Here is an 18,031-nt window from a genome sequence, read left to right as displayed (position 1 = left end):
CAATCATAAACTCAGGAAAAGTTTCACGTATATTCAACAATAACAAAATGAAAGAGTTTTATTTATATGCAACCAATAACACTATGTTACAAAATTTTTACTTTCTCTTGTTCATGGGCAGAAAGTGTTATTTCCCAATTGCTTATGCCTAAAGTAAATGGAAAAGACCTATTTTTCTCTTCAAACTTTGCTTTTATGACCTGGGAGTGTATAACGAAAACATGATGGGAGACTATATTCGGGGGCTGATACGTGAAAATGATTTACATTACAGTCGCAAATCTTTAAAACTACTCACTTCTGAACATTTTTATACAACTTTAGTATAAATATATGTAAATCTTGGTTCATATGTTATTTTATTCAGAATTTATGCAAGTGAAAATGTGCAAATTTGTCTGTTTTTACACAGAAGATAGGCTAATTTCTAAATTTCATTATTCAAGTCACAAAAGCAAAGTTTAAAGGAAATAATGGCCATTTTCTGTACTTTACAACATAAGCAATTAATAAATAACACATACTATCCAGGAACAAAATTTGTGTTACATAGTGTAATGAATTCAAGAAAAAACCTTTGTATCATTGCCAAACACTAATCAAGAAAGCGTCAAACTAGGCGTGTAATCAATAGGAAGTGCTTGCATTTTCGTCGTCATGTATCATTTTGACACACACTCACAAGGCTTAAGTAAACTTTAATATTTTCCCACAGAATTTCAGTGACATTTGAAATGACCAGTGGAATCGACCTTAGCATAATGGACCTAAAAGAATCATATGTTATATGTGTTTGGTATTTTCATTTTGTATTATTTTTGTGGATGTTATCATCCAAAGTATTCTAAAGATAAGAATTAGTAAAACTGTTTGTGTTAAGATTAAAATGATAAACATATTATTAGAACCAATTCAACAACTTTGGAAAACTAGCTCTTGTTCTTGGGTGCGACCATCTTGGTGCCATAGGCACGTGATAACTCAAGAATAAAAAGTCTGATTGATCTTTTAATTTTTATTTATATTACAAAAAGAAAATTTTCAATTATTTTATACAGGTTGAATGGCACGAAATTAATACAACGATTTTAATCCAAATGATTCATGGTTACTTATAATATAGTGCTAGAATAAGTAAAAAATTAGATTTCATGGTATTTTTAAATAACAACGGAAGGTAAATCACAGGTAAAACATTAAAATTTTGTTAATGTTCATATTTAATATTTATGTTACATTTCAGTGGAAATTTTTGAGTTCAGCAAACAGTTAATATTTTGTGTGCCCCTCGTTTTGCTTTCATACCTGCACATAGTTTTTCAGGGGTTGGTACAACAAAGCTCATCAAAGTGTCCTTTGGAATTTTACTCTCTAATACATTCCCATGATGTTTTTCAGAAATAACTTTTGATTTTTCAATTTTGATTTTATTTATAAAATCCTTGATCTATCCAAATTGGTTAGGGTTTTGTGGGGAGCATTGCATCATTTGAATTACTCCAGCAGTTTCTTTCTTAACCAAGTAATTTCTGCATGGGTCGTATGAGTATTTGGGGTCATTATTTGGGGTCTCTTGGTGGTAAAATCCTTTACTAATCATGTGCAAATGACTGGGTAAACCATGACGGAAGAGTAAATTACAGTACTTGCACTGGTACATTATTCCATCTATTTTGCAAATATCTCCTGCCGTCTCAGCAGAAAGGCACTCACCCCTCAATAATCATACTGCCTTCTTCATGTTTCATGGTAGGTTCTATGTATTGAGATATCTCTTACCTTTCTTCCACAGGCTGTAGAATCTACACTTTAAACCAAATATATCAAATTTGGATTGTTCTAATCATCAACAGTCCACGTTTTTGCACTTTTTAGCAAATTTCAGTCCCCTGACAATATTTGGAAATCGAAGTAGAGGTTTTTAACTGTTACACAACCAAATATTCAGTTCTCGTTGAGTCTTCTTGATACTGTAGATCTGAACACTTTTCTGCCACTTGGTGCAAGGTAATTTATTTCATGCTTAAGACCAGTGATTGGGGCGTTGTAACATGACGGTTAATCCCACTATTCGTTGGTAAAAGAGTAGCCCAAGAGTTGGCGGTGGGTGGTGATGACTAGCTGCCTTCCCTCTAGTCTTACACTGCTAAATTATGGACGGCAAGCGCAAATAGCCCTAGTGTAGCTATGTGCGAAATTCAAAGATAAACAATCCTAAATTTTTATATGTAAATATGTTAAAAGGAAAATAAATTCCTTAAAGTGGATAATATTAAGTACAATTCAAAGTTTTAATTAAAAACAGGTGTATATAAAAATTTCAATTCTTTCTCCCAACATATTCTTTATTAGACAGGGTTTGTAGCTTTACAGGCGACTATTTGTTATGAAGTCTATACTATAAAAACCAGAAGAACGGCTTCATTCGAAAAATATAACATTTAAGATGAAACTTATAGATTAAACAAAAATATTGAATAAATATAAACGTTTTATTTTCCAATTTTTAAGCCTTAAAGAACAGTTTATAATAAGAGGTATCTTATTACAATCATTCTAAAATCAAAATATAATTAAAAGGGATACTTAAATTAAAATGTCTGGTAATTTATCAACAGGGTTACTACAGTTACACAAGTTACACAAAGTAAAGATGTCATTTTTAAAGTCTTTATTTATTTTATTCTCAGACACCTTACTGTTACGTCATAGTTATCTGTAGTAAAATTAAATACACCTGATTACTATGAAACAACGTTTATATATGCTAATATTTAATCCTGAAGGACCACTAGCAGGACAACGGTACGTTTATAAATTTATAACGCTAAATTCCGGAGTTTGATTCCTTATGGGGGACGCAGATGAGAAGTCATCGTAGCTTTTCTCTTAGATTTGTCTGTTTTGAAGTTAAGCACAAAGCTATACAATGGGATATCTGTGATCTGCCCATCACCGGTATCAAAACCCGATTTCTAGCATTGTAAGTCCACAGACATTTACCGCTGTGCTACTGGGTGGTTGAAAGTGTTTAATTAAAAAAAACAAACAGATATTATATTCTTTATTATTTTGTTTAACACAAACTACATGATGGACTATTTTTTTCTCTGCTTACTTTGGGTATCGAAACCCGGGTTTTAGTGTTATAAGTTTCCAGACCTGCCGCTTCGCGTTGAGACGGAGGGGATTACTTCCTGTATAGATAGGTATATTTTATTTACAAATTTTGAGAACCTGATGTGTTTAAAATTAAACCGACATGATAAAACAAGTAAAACTTGTCGTGACAGTATCCAGTATTAAATGATAAAACTTACAATTAATTACTGACTACATAAATCCTTAAAAGGCGGCGGTACTCGACTTTCGGTCGTGTAGTGCACACTGAAGTGTAAACATATTTTATGATGAGAAACAGCCAGTTCTAAGTGATATTTCATTTATTTTTCTCTGTTAAGACGGAGCTTGTGTTCTGTGAGGTGTCCACCTCTTAATAAAGCCGTAAGATGAAATTTTGAGAATTTAAATCATTTCCACTGGGTACTGATTGTTTCTCTCCAGATGGCCCTGTGGTACAGCTCTAAATTTTGGATTTTGAAGAGTTTTAGGCCAATATTTGACATACGTTTTTTGTTTAAATTAGGAGATCTGAGGAGGTTTTCGGTCAATACTAAATATATTTTTGTTTAAATGTTAACATTGCTTGGCTTCTTTAAAGTGTTTCGTAGAAAGGGAAAAAACTGGAAACTTAAAATGCATATTGGGATCGTAAATAATGAAATAATGTTGGAGACACTGTAGACACTATTTATTCAAACTACAAATCCTTATTTTGTCTTCCCGCTGTAATACAGAATTACTTTTGGTTGAGTCAAAATAGGGATTTGTAGTTTGAGTAAATAACGTCTACACTCTACAATATCTCCAGCCTTGTTTACTTACTCTTTTATGATCCTTATTTGTTTTCTGGCTTTTTTATGGTTAACTATGAACAAAGGATTACTTGATATGGTTGATAATTTTATACATTGTAATCATAATAAATATAGCTAATAGCTAGCTGATATGGTTCATGATGACTTACTATAGTTAATTGTTTACATTTGTTCGAGATGTACAATGTTAAGCTGCTGCTGGAGATTTTCATAGAGATTTGTTTGGAAATGTGGTGAGCATTTATAGTTTCTGTGTGTAACTATATATATATAATGACTAGCATTAACCTAGGTTAAGACACAATCCCACTAAACGCGTGTAAAACTTTACCAGTAAAATCCAGCCATTTCAAACAAAACGTATTCATCTAAACTATTGCTACCAATATACCCTTGTAGCGTTTAAAGCAATCATTCTGCGAAGGTGTGTAATAAAATTTTATATTACGCGTATTGATTTGTATTTCTTCACTTAATACATAAAGACTTCGATTGTATTATGTACAATGAATTAACTAACTGCATGTTACAGTCATTTATTGCTTGTATATTATGGGCTGATAATTCCTGTTTCGCCGTGTATTCAAGCTTTTAAGAGGAATACTAAATATTTGTAAGAAAGGTAAAATCAACAGGTAATGATAACATCGTTTATACTAGAATTGTGATGCTTTTTGTAAATGTAAAAACACTGAAGAAACAAATCGACTTTTCAATATCCCTAACAACCTATGCAGCACCTTATATAATATTCTACAAAATGTTTGGGTGAAATATTTCAAGTCGTTTTTGTTATACGCTGGGAAGAGAATAATAATAAGAATTACAAACGAGCCCTTTTGAGTGATTTTTTTCTTCTAAGTCTAATATGTGAGCGTTTTTGTGCATATTTATATGTGTACCGTCTTAGCAATTGAAGGTAAATATAGGCTAATATAGGCTATCCATAACATAATTTTAATCATTTTTAAACCTATGACAAGTGGACTTACAAACCCTCAGCAACTACAATTAGAATTACTTTGTTTTATTCTAGAAATCCTGTATTTGAAGAAGTACTATTGCAATAAATATACTAATTTGCTAGTAAATTTGTAACATAAAGAAGCGAGGATAAATAAAATATAAATTCATTGGCTCACTGCTATTCAACATTAGGATATTCCTATCTTAAAGGACATTTTCGGCCATAATCTCAAACAAACTTCACGAAATTTAGTAAAATGTAGTGTCATAATAAGCTGACAAACAACGATTTATAAGCATAATTTTTTTTTTGGGGGGGAAGTGAGGGAGGGAGAAGGAACATACTATATTTTAAATAGAGCATTGGTCTGTCCTTTTCAGTTATAAAATGGAGAGCTAAAGTTCTATACAACGGTATAGCATGTTATTCCCAAAATAAATCACTTTATTATATTTGTAAATCGTTCTTTGCTAACTTATTATTGCATTAGCATAATGTCCTTCACTACCTAAATAATGTAATGTCGTTACCAACAACGCAATAACATCTACATTTTTAAATTAGTATAGATTAATAACGAAGTTAATAAGAAAATTAAAACACGAAAATGCTTATGTAACTAACGTAATGTAAACATCCTTAAATACTCAATTACAGTCGAATTAATTATTAATATTAATGATGAAAATCAAACAGTTATAAATACTTACCACTTTAAATTTTTTAGCCTGTGAATTTATATCAAAATGCACACACAGATAACATTATATACTGCAGAGAGATGTATATTTTGTTTCCTGACATTCTTGTGACCGTATTTAGGTAGAGTTTTTCACCAACTTTAGGACTACACTTTCAAGCAACCAGTAATAATGTTAGTATAACGTAAATAACATTAATTGTCAACAGATGCCAGCACACTTTCAAAATAAGAGCAGATTGGATTGTTTGTTGGATTTCGCGTATAATTATAACGTCAATAATATTAATTTTTAACAAATATCAGCAGAGTTTCGAAATAACAGCAGGTTGGATTGTTTTTTGGATTTTGTGCAAAGCTATTTGAGGATTAGCTGCTTTATCAGTCCATAATTTTGAGGTGAGATACTAGAAGAAGTCCAGAAGTTAGTCAACACCACCAACTTCTTGGACTAAAGAATAGTAGGATTGACCGTATTGTTTATTACGCCCCCACAGCTGAAAGGGTGAACACGTTCGGGTAAGGCTTTAGTCCTCCCACAGCTTGCGAGTCCGCTATATATGATATGAATACTAGGTCATATAAGGCCCCATTGGATGAAGAAAGTTTTTATTGGTCAATATGCGATTTATAATGAGCTAATGACCACATTGAGGAAAACAACTGAGTAAGTATGAACAACGTTGGAATAGGATAAAATAATAATTTTGAAAGTTGAAATGGTTAGGATTGTGTTATATCATGTAAAGTAAAGATAAAGAAAGATATTGAGAACCCCTAGCTTCTAAGTTAAGTGATAACATGAATTTTAATAATACACTGACGGAACATTGGACGGAAAGTGGCTAAACTGTCAATGTTATACATTATATATTTACAAAAACAAATAGAACTTACCAGAGAATCTAAACATCCACTGTGAAACATGTTTCAATCTTCTGCAGAGTATTTGAGTGTGAGTGTAATAATGCTTGCAATAAAGTGACTATATTATTTGACTTCAGTGCAGTAATGCTAGTAGTAAAGCAATGAAGTAGACTGACTTCAGTGCAGTAATGATTGCAGTTTAGTGCTGTAAAGTGACAAGATAATCTGGTATTAGTGTAGTAATGCTCGTAGTGAAGTGATTAGATGGTCTGACGACAGTGTAGTAATATACAATGTAGCATTACGATGTCGTTGTGGCTACATACCCTTATATTACTATATTTTTATGTCTACACACCATTACATTACAATATTATTCATGTGTATTAAGTGCTATACTCAACCCCTAACTACATACAGCTCTAACAGTTTCAGCTAACATGAATTAAATACCCTACTAAGTGATGTCTGTTACCACTGAAGATTACCTGGAAATTGGTTCCACGTTTGTTTAGTTAACTGCCATTTGCTGCCAGAAAAAGTAATTTATTTTTCTTGTAGTTTCACTGAAACAGTGTAAACTTCTATCCTTGTTGTTTACTTTTTGTTTCTTTTTAACAGGAGCTTATTTATAAGAGTTAAGTGGAACATTATATTTTGGTTAATGCAGGATGGTTTAGTGGAGGATTGTGGGCTTATTTAAAAGTGAATTATCGGGGATTTATTTAAACAGAAGGAGATCGTGGGTTTATTTAAACAGTGGAGGTTTGTGAATTTATTTAAACAGAAGAGAATCGTGAGGTTATTTAGACAGAGCAGAAGAGTGGGTTTATTTAAACAGAGGAAGATCGTGTTTTTTTTTTAAACAGTAGAGGATTGTTGGTTTATCTAAACAGTAGAAAACTGTGGATTTATTTAAACAGAAAAGTATTGTGGGTGCATTTAAACCGTAGAGGATTGTGAACTTATTTAAATAGTGGAATATTGTGGATTTATTTAAACAGAAGTGAATCGTGGATTTATTTAGACAGAAGAGGATTGTGGGTTTATTTAAACATAGCACAATCGTGGATTTATTTAACCAGTGCAAGATCGTAAATTTATTTAACTAGTGCAAGATCGTGGGTTTATTTAAAAGTGGGTATATTTAAAGACAGTAGGATTGGGGATTTATTTAAACAGTGTGGAAGAAACAGGGCCTACCAATCCCTCCAAAACTAACGTAGCTGTAAAGAAAAAAGTAAAAGTGTTGTATTTTATCATGGAATATAAGACTTTTACCTTCATCAAGTAATGTATGCTCTTTTGATAAGACATCATGCTAATTGGTAACATTCAATGAAAACAAAAAGCATCTGCAAAACAACAACTAAAAAAAACTGTAAAAAACAACAATTGGCTAGAGCTACTAAGATATAATGTGTTAAAGTCGAGTTAGCTGTACTACCCTGTTGTAGAATGGACATGTAAACTTCAGCTTGTATCGAGCTGTTAACCTGTAGTTTTGAGAGATTTTTTTTTGTAAAATTAGAAAAATAAATACATTGCTCTTTCCAACGATTTGTTTGAGGACCTGTGTCTAAGTTAGTCGGCACTATCTGGATTTGCTAGAAAGTGATATTATTATTTAATCTATGCCTCGAGTGGTGTTTAAATAACCACTTTCTTTGGTCAGTGTTGCGATGACAGAACAATTTATTGTGCACTTTCGTTGTTGAGATGAATTCAAAATAATAACTTATTCTTCAGACTGTCTATCTATCTATCTATACCTTATAATTGTGTGTGTTTTCTTATAGCAAAGCCATACTGAGCTATCTGCTGAGTTCACCGAGAGGAATTGTACCTCTAATTTTAGCGTTGCAAATCCGTACTACTCTGTAAGTAAATGGGCTTGATTGGTTGATTGTTTGGCGTTTAATGCCAGAAAGCAACGAGATTATCTGCGCTAAACAGATGTTAAGAAAACAAACTAACAGTTGAAAAAGTAGGAATTGTTTCACTTCTTTCTGTAATTAAAACAATTCCCTGAAGGACGTTAGAAAGGTTAAAAACAACAGTAAGAACATAGCAACAAATACACAATAGTTATAAATAAGCCAGATAGAAATGGTACATGCTTAAACATGGGATTTCTGTTTGTTTGTTGGTGTTGTTTTTGAAATCTCTTAAAAAGGTAAAACGTAAATGGAATTAAAAAGGCCAATGGCCAGTAAGAAGCTAAAAACACAGTCAAGACTGACAGTGTCACGGTGACCAATAACACAGTACAAAGTCAATGGTAAATCTTGAGAGTAATCGTGTTATATTGGTGCTGCCGCTCCCGGTCATAACGACGGCATGACAGTAAAGTGCGGACTATTGTGACTTGAGTGTCACAAAGTCTACAAAATGTTGCATCAGCCCTGGATAAAATAACTTTCTCCTTACGATCCGCATAAAGATTAGATGGTCAAAGAGAAATAGTAGGTTTGATCTAGAAAAGCTTGTTGGAATGTTCTTCATCCCAATCCGACTGGTAACTGGTATGATCACATAACTGTAGTCCACGAACAGAACAGATCTGGCTGTAATAACACAGAACTGTAGTCCACGAACAGAACAGATCTGGCTGTAATGACACCGGAGCAGACAGACTTAGCTGCGGCGTCGGCGAGCTTGTTCTCCCAAATGCCAGCATGGCTTTCAGCAAAACTGGATATGAACAGGTGACAAAGAAAACTGGATCAGATGATTTAAAATGTTAAGGATAACAGGTAAGAAGCCATGTGAAGTGATTGCAGGGCTTGTAGACAGCTAAGATAATCCGTGTAAACAGTACAGTCAAGTTAGTGGTTAACTGCTGCATGATCCCAGGCAAAAGAAATGGCGTACAACTCGACAGTGAACACAGAAACTGTAAAGCGTAGTTTGTGAGCACCAGCCGGCCTATGAAAAACGATGACATAGCCCACAGAGACATCTGACTTCGAATCATCTGTATAACTAGCTATGGAGGGATGGGTTAAAGGAAAGTTCGGCGAAAAGAAGGCAGTACTTCCAGTTTGGAATATCTGCCATTGAGAAATGGACCGAATACAATATTTGGAAACGTCGTTAAATAACAGGCCCAAGTCGGTCATGTGTGCCCAGATACAGAGGCCAAAAGGTGAAATAATGGACTGTTTTTTACTGAATAGAACAGCTCACCGAGAATGGAAAACGCAATAGAATGTGGGGTGGTATGATAAGGAATGTAGTTTAACAGCGCACTGTAGGCAAAGATGTTTAGGTGGCTCATGGGATTCGGTGTACAAACTCTGGACATACGAAGTGTGGAATGCCCCCATGCAGGGTCGGAGCACCTGATGGTAAACGGGGTCCAGACCCATAATCGAGTTTGACCTTAAGAGGGGCTTAGCATATAGCACCGATTTACTCTACAAGAAGTGGGAGAGAAGGCATGGAGGATGTTCAATGCCCTGGCACATCTGGCTCAGTAACAAGGCAGATTTTACAATGTCAGTAACCTACCTTCACAGATGTAGAGGGATATAGAGAAGTGAACGTCAAATTAAAGACAAGTAGACCAAAGTACCCTATATTTGCCGGTGGAAATACATCGTATGCTCAAAACTCTTTTACTGGAGAGACCAGCGAGAATCTTTGACGAGGGGATGTTAAGAACCTTCCCTCTCAGTAATAACTCCTCGGAAAGCATTTCAGGTAGTATGAGGAGTAACATAAACAGTCAAGTCTTCCGATGTTTTTGAGTTCAAGAGAAAATTAGTATGTTCTGATTTTGATGTTTCCATCAGAATATCTTCAGATCTTAATTTTCAAACATATTTAGGAGAACCATCGAGCCCTTCTAATCCTTTCTGAACAAAAAACGGTGATGTCTGCCCAAGAGACTTTTCAGGTAGTGTGGGTAAAATGACGAATCGAGGTACATTAACAATTGTAGCTTGAGGCTGAGTGTTAGAGCTCTACAAGCATAGTTGCTTACCAGTCAAGGGCGGTTTAACCTCAGCAGTTGGTAGGTGAGAGATTTAAGAAGCCATGAAAAAGAGAAAAGTCTGGTGTCCACTGATTCCAACCCCATGGAACCCTATGAGTGAACGTGTTAATAGTTGAAAGCAAAATGCAATTCAACAATGTCAGAGTTTCGTGCACATTGTACCCAAACATCAGAATCAGACACAAGGTTTACAACATCTGTTGGGAACTTTAGATATTAGTACTTAGCTGACCCCAGCCTTAGAGGATCAGCCAGTCGAACCTGGTGATACCACCCATCTATAAGAATTCAAGGCAAAAGCGGTGTGTTGGGGTTGAATCCATAAACCACCAGGATTTCTTGTTCCCCTTCACAGGTCGCCACACACGACAAACAAGTGTGTGGAAGGTGCAGATTCTAGAAGAGGTAAACTGAGAAAACAGACCTTTTCTGGGAGGCTCCCTCACAACATACAGGCATTCAAACGGAGAAGTAGTCAGAGGTTTGGTTTGTTTTGATTTTCGCAAAAAGCTACACAAGAGCTATCTGCTCTACCCGTCTCTAATTTAGCAGTGTAAGACTAGAGGGGAGGCAGTTAGTTATCACCACCCACCGCCAACTCTTGGACTGCTCTTTTACCAACGAATAGTGGAATTGACCATCACATTATAAAGCCCACACTGCTGAAAGAGCGAGCTTGTTTGGTGTGACGGGGATTTGAACCCTCATATTACGAGTCGAGTGCCTTAAGCATCTGGCTATGCCAGGCCTGAAAGTCAGAGGACAGCTGAAATCTCCAAGTTGCGCAGCTATGATGATAAGGCATTAGTAGGTAGGGAGAATCTTTAATGTAGAAATAATGATAAAATATTTTTCTTCAACTGCCACACAATGCTAAGCACGTGTTAAACTGTTATTACGATGCTTACATTTAATGAGGAGGGTAAACGGGTTTTGATTCTACCTGAACTTCTTAAAGACGTTTTGGGAAATTGTTACTAGGTGATATAATATTTGTAACGTTTAAAACAGTCAGAAAAATATTAATGAATAAATAAATATACAAGCGATGTGTATATATAAACACAAGTAAATAATTTTGTCTTGCTCCTAACGTTTCTAAAATGAACTAATCATACAACCGGCTAGTATTATAAATACATCCTGATGATCAAAGAATATGCATTGCGTTTATGAAATTTTGTACTGTTAAAACCCCATAAGTTGATAGTATTTGCTTGTTAAAACCCTATAAGCTGGTAGTATTTACTTGTTAAAATCCCATAAAGTGGTAGTACTAGTTAAAACCCTGTAGAACTGTAGTATTTACTTATTAAAACCTTATAAGGTGGTAGTATTTACTGGTTAAGCCTATAAGTTGACAGTATTTTTTGGTAAAAACCCTAGAATTTGGTGGTGTTATTCGTTAAAACCCTATAAGGTGGTGGTATTTACCTGTTAAAATCCCGTAAGGTAGTAGAATTACTGGTTAAAATCCCATAATTTGTAAGTATTTACTTGATGAAACTTTGTAGAAAGGACGGCAACTGCCTGTTGTGGAGACATAACTTCATAAGGCCTTAGTATTTACTTGTTAAAACCCCATAAGTTGCAAGTATTTACTGGTAAAAATTCTGTAAGTTGCAAGTATTTACTGGTTAAAATTCTATAAGTTGCAAGTATCTACTGGTTAAAACCCTATAAGTTGCAAGTATTTACTGGTTAAAACCCCATAAGTTACAAGTATTTATTGGCTAAAATTCTGTAAGGTGATAGTATTTACTTCAGAAAGGAAGCGCATAATGTTGCTACATCATTAGGTAGGCGTTTAATGACTTTTTAGCATAATGAAACGTGTTATTGATGGTAAATTACACTATATATTTCAACAGAACATTGGTCTGTTTTCTTCAGCTATGGTTAGACAGCTTATATAACGTTATGAAAACAAAGGAATTTAGTGAGAAAGAAATAACATCAGCACATGAACCGATACCCTTAAAGGTCACGTCTGGTCAGTTATTTAGGCAGTGAGTGAAACTTATTTATGTTGCTGGGACCATTATTACGGTTTAGTGAGAGATCCTTAGCTCTGACGATTTTTATGTTTCTTAGTCTCTTTTGGTTTTGATGTAAGAAAAGAATTTCGTTCAAGAGTATTTTTGACCTGTTTCATATTGATGATGTTAGGGCATATCTTTGGAATTATCCTCTACGCATATGACCTTGGTGTTCTTTGTGTCTTGTTTCTAAAGAGCGTGATATTTGTCCAATGTATTTCTTATCACATATAAAAGGGATACATGGACGCCCTTCTTTTGTTCTTTGGGTAAAGATTCTATTGCATTCGGTATTAAGGTATTAATTTTATGTGAAGGTCTGTATACAGTTTTTATGTCAATGATCTAATTATTCAAAAGTCCAGTGATTTCGTGTGTATTTTTTTAAACAAAAGGAATGAAACAAATTTACTGTTTTCTTTTCTGTTATTGATAGGTGAAAGATTGGAGTCAATTTAATATTACTTACTGATTTTACAGCCCCCACTAGTACAGCGGTAAGTCTCCTGAATTACAACGCTAAAATCAAGAGTTCGATTCCCCTCGGTGGGCTCAGCAGATAGCCCGATGTGGCTTTGCTATAAAAACACACACACACACAAACACTTATTTTATATTAATTGATACTCTGTACTCTGTCTATGATATTGGAGCTGAAACCTCTAGATTGTGCTATGCTCTTTAGATAATTCAATACTTAACAGCGTTTTATAACAGTGAGCCTATTTTAGATACAATAGGTCTGTAAGGAATATTGTTTTTGTGAACTTTTGGAAGGGCGTAAAAATTAGGTGGAAATAATAATGTGTGAGGATGAGGAAACGTCTTTCTCGATCAGTGAGGACAGGACGACATTTAGACTTGAAGTGAACGTAATCGGAATCATCACTTTTGATGTAAATAATTGCCCGGTTTCACTCAGATCAGAAAATTAAATAACCTAAATATCTTTAGATTGTTATTGTATTCTCTTGATAAAAGTATATGGGACTTCTGAAGAATAATAAGTATTCTCGCCGTGGTTTATTCAGTTGTCAACAAAGACCAATGAAGCATTACTATAGTGTTGTTTGTTTTTTGAATTTCGAGCCAAGCTGCACGAGGGCTATCTGCGCTAAAAGTTTCTAATTTAGCAGTATAAGCCAGTTAATTATAACTACTCATCCCCAGCTTTTTGACTACTCTTTTACCAACGAATAGTGGAATTGACCGTCATATTATAATGCATCCACGGCTGAAAGGGCGAGCATGTTTGGTGTATTCAAACCAGTGACCCTCAGATTACTAGTCGAACGCTTTAACCACCTGGCCATACCTGTTAAGACTGAGAGTTTTAGGCACCAACGTTTCGAGAATGGTGTGAAAAATGTTCTATTTCAGTTACACACTGTTTATTCCTGGGGTGTATCAACAATCTTTTCATTCTGCTCACATTTACCTTATGGAACAGCAGCACTATGTTATGTCGAGCATCTCTTATATTGAAACACTCATGTATTCCGGAATTTGGGAACGATATTCGGCACTCTTTAGTGTGTATTTTGTAATTCTACACAACATCGAAATGATCCAAAAAATGTAACGGCGTTAATGATAGTGACATCCTTTACACTCGGCTTTAATTCTTTGTAGTTTCAGCTGAACCGGCGTCTTCGAGACCGCGGGAACAACTTTGAACGGGTTTCTGGCATTCTTTCAATTTCTGTTTTGGTTTGTCTCTATTTTCGAGCCATGTAAGTGAGGTTTATTCTGCTAAAGATGTACTTTATCTATCGCTAGGTAAGATTCACGACGTAAGGACTTCCCACCAAGGAGGTAAAAAAAAACGTTTCGTTCTGAGAGAGTGAAAAATCTATCCCTTATTATTATTTTTTATGATTGCTAAAGTATACATCAGCTAGTAATCTCGTAGGGTACTGATGAGAGAAACAGAAATTGCTAAACGACAAATGTACCATTGAGAAATGAATGGACAGAGCCAATTGATTACATGCTTCAGGTATTCTATGCCTGTTTGTTTTAGTTTCGTTAACGATTAGTAATTTATGCCGTGGGTCTGATAAAATTTTATCATCAACTTCACTTCAATTAGTTTTCGTACTAAATTCTCAACTAAAACCAGACTAGATTTGTAGCGTTTGATATATTATTGTCTTTTTCCTTGAATAATTTAACTCATCTCCACAATCAGTGTTAAGACAACAAGAGGTGAAAATTTTACGTTCTTATGGCTATTGTCGGATCTACATCAAGGCTCGCAACAAAGTATATTATCAAAGCACTACACAGTAATTGATTGGACAGCTGTCTAGCTGACTATGCTGCGTGGTTTGGATGCAAGTCAAGCTCTTTGGGGACCATGGGCTAATCTCTTCCAGAGATTTCAACACAAGAACCAACGAAACAGGTGAGAAGGAATAGTTTTATTGTTTTACGGTTGCTCTCATAGAAACACACACTTTTGAAATACCATTTCTATATTAACTCTGCACTTGTGACCAAAATCGTTTGTGTAATAATTTAGTGATTAAAAACGGTTATGATAGAAATTGTTCAGCTTGTAACCACAGAGTGCGTGACGTCACACTCACACTAACTATGTCACAAACAGAATGCTTATTGGTATTTGAGTGTTACACGACAAGTTAAAGATTTTTGGTTGGCTGTAGGCAATGCGGAATTCAATACGCACGCGAAACTTCGCAATTTTTAAGAGGCAAAATTAATAGACATATGACCTCTACCAAAAATAAATATTTACGTTTACTCTGTTACAGTCTAAGCGTTGTTATACTGTATAATATGCTACTGGAGAATTAGACAACTTGAATGATTCAAGAAGATAGTGGAAAATACCTAAAAACAGTATATAACAAGTCATTACGGTGATAAATGTGACGATCATGCATATTAAGATCCAATAACAAAGTGGAGACTAGTACCTGGTATAGGTATAACCTCTTCGTATGAGTTGTCTAAAAGTAGTTCGGTTTGTTTGTTTTGGTTTTATACACAAAGCTACACAAAGGGCTATCTGTGCTCTGCCCACTATGGGTATCGAAACCCGCTTTTTACAGATATAGGTGTTCAGACTTGTCGATGACCCACTGGGGGGCAAGTAATTCAGAAAAAAATCAATGTAAGATTTTACACTTTTATGAAGTAAGTATCAATATAAGGTTAGACGAATTTTATATTTCGTGTCCTCACGCGCTCTTATCCATCCATAATATTGTTATATAATGTTGTTTTTATTGTTTTCGAAAAGAGAATTCTGTATAGAAATGTCCTTAAGCGGACGAAGTTGCTTTGGAAAAGAAAGAAAATATTTTAAAACGGCTAGTATGGGTATTACATTAAAGCTTTAATTAAAATAAAGTACAGAACAACGTTTCAACCTCAGTTCATCTTCAGGTTAACAAAAAGAGAAAAGAGTTTGCAACTGACCGTTACCGTTAAAGACGAGAGTGTAATCACTGACTTACCAAATAGGGAAACAAACAGAATCAAACGCAAAATCAAAGAAGTCCTACTTTTTCAACAACTAAAACCAAAACTGAACCAATATAAAGGAATAATTTAACATCTAACTGCAATGCCCCCTACAATCTCGTATCCGTTTACACTCTCGTTCTTAAGACATGTGCCCGGCAACGATCAGTTCTAAACTCTTTCTTTATTGACCTGAAGATGACCTAAAATGTTGAAGTGTTCTTATGTACTTTATTTTAATTAAAGTTTTAATACCAATATCAGCCGCTTTTAGAATACATTTTACTTCAAGTGGGTTTCTTGTCATCAGGAAATAAAAAAAATGTTTGGATTTATCGTCCTGTTTTAGTCGAAAAATACACAACTTTTAAATTTCCATTAAATAATGAATAAACAACAAAACCTGGCAGGTGTTTATTTAACTAATCCTTAAAAGACTGGCTTTATTCCCTAAAATGACTCATTTTTAGGCCGTTAAAATTACAATACCCCATAACAGCTAAAATAACCTTTACGGCTTCGACCTGAAACTATAGTACGATTACAGTACAGTAAACCATTTGGTTCTGTTATTAATTATAGGTTTGATGTTTACAATATTGATTTAAAGCTTGGAGATTTTGATATTTATTTAAGGCTATACGCTTGTCACGATGATTGAACAATATTCATATAGTTCACTGTGTAGCGATTCGCTAAAAACTAACACATTTCAATATAAAAATGTGTAGAAAGTAAGATAAGAACGCAATGGTATGCTTTTGATTGAAATTGCCAGGGAAGTTGTTGATGTACGAATTAAAGTTTCTACGTTTAGAAACGAAATTCTAGAGAACTAAATATATGGATAAAGGGATAAAATATGAAAATCTTTATGCATTATCTTACTGATTGATTTATTAATTATACGCTAAAACTACTTAGTTATTGTCATAATAGTTTTCTATCGTTCAAACCCAGTGGTCTACAAGTTTACATTCAAAAAGTAATAGCAGTTTAAAGACTGACGCTGGATCTGGACATTTGAAACTACTACACCAGTTTTTCACGAAAGCGATATTTTGTTATGTTCTGGTATTTATAGTGTGTGTTGAGTCGAAACTTGTGTGGAGTTGATAATGTTTACTGAAAGTTAGACCTTTAAAAAAAAAAAAAATTAAACATCTCAATACAACCTTAGATTAACTTGTGCCAAATTTCTTTTTATCGTTTTCCTTTAGGTAAAATACAGTAGGATAATACATTGTTTCTATATTCAGCTGTCTCATTCTCTCTAGAGTTGTATACTAAAATTCAAATTAGCCCTTGGTTAACTAGTTGGGTTCTAAACTTATTACAACTGTCAGTGGTCACAACGATTTCTTTCGTCCAAGGGTAATTAACTGTAACATACAATAAGTAAAATAGAATATTAAATACCTTAGCAGCATATTTCAAACACAAACTGTTGTCGTTACTGATAAGATTCTGGTTATGATACTGGTCATCTGTATGACATCGAGTGGCCGTCAGATCACCTTCTTAACGCGTTTTGAACAGTACGTTCACGCCAATTAGAAAAAAAAAATTATGAAAGACGCTATAGAACAATGTGGCTTGACATCCGAAAAGACAATCTATGTAGATGTTATAAATGTAGAAGGGTAAAAGTCAAATTAGTCTTAATAATACAAAATCAGATACTGAGTTGGAGGAAAGGTTAAAAGGAAGGAAATTATTTGTATTATTCTAAATTTGTCAGTTTTTTGTTTTTTAGTCGTAGTTCGATGTACACATCAATCCTGAGAAAAAATTGCTTTGATGCCATAAAGCAGAATTAAAACAAGTTCACTATGATTTCTTTCGCACAAAAATTAAAGTAAAAAACTAACAGCGAAACAATCTTGATAACAAGAAATCTATTGAATACGTGCGATCTCATAGCAACATTAAATACTAACTGTGAGTTGCCACTCTAAAAAGCTCTGATGAGGCACTTGGAATTTTGCACTCTTCCCACCTACATGCATTCTCCAACGATGAGAGAAT

At 34.3% G+C, this 18,031-nt stretch overlaps 1 protein-coding gene across 2 annotated transcripts in view; it reads left to right on the top strand.

The window, feature by feature from the left end:
- Positions 1–18,031, top strand: part of LOC143234227 (potassium voltage-gated channel protein Shaker-like) — a 188,428-nt gene that overhangs the window by 14,380 nt on the left and 156,017 nt on the right. Inside the window, exon 1 of one of the 2 annotated variants that reach the window (XM_076471429.1) lies at positions 14,307–14,918. The exons of the other annotated variant lie outside the window; for it this stretch is intronic. Coding sequence (XP_076327544.1) covers positions 14,830–14,918 — 89 coding nt within the window. The 5' untranslated portion in view covers positions 14,307–14,829. Of the gene's footprint in view, positions 1–14,306; positions 14,919–18,031 lie in introns of those variants that run through there. 2 annotated transcript variants of the gene reach the window in all.

The sequence above is a fragment of the Tachypleus tridentatus genome, chromosome 12 (genome assembly GCF_004210375.1).
Source record: "Tachypleus tridentatus isolate NWPU-2018 chromosome 12, ASM421037v1, whole genome shotgun sequence".
Taxonomy (NCBI): domain Eukaryota; kingdom Metazoa; phylum Arthropoda; class Merostomata; order Xiphosura; family Limulidae; genus Tachypleus; species Tachypleus tridentatus.
This window is presented reverse-complemented; position numbering and strand designations above follow the sequence as displayed.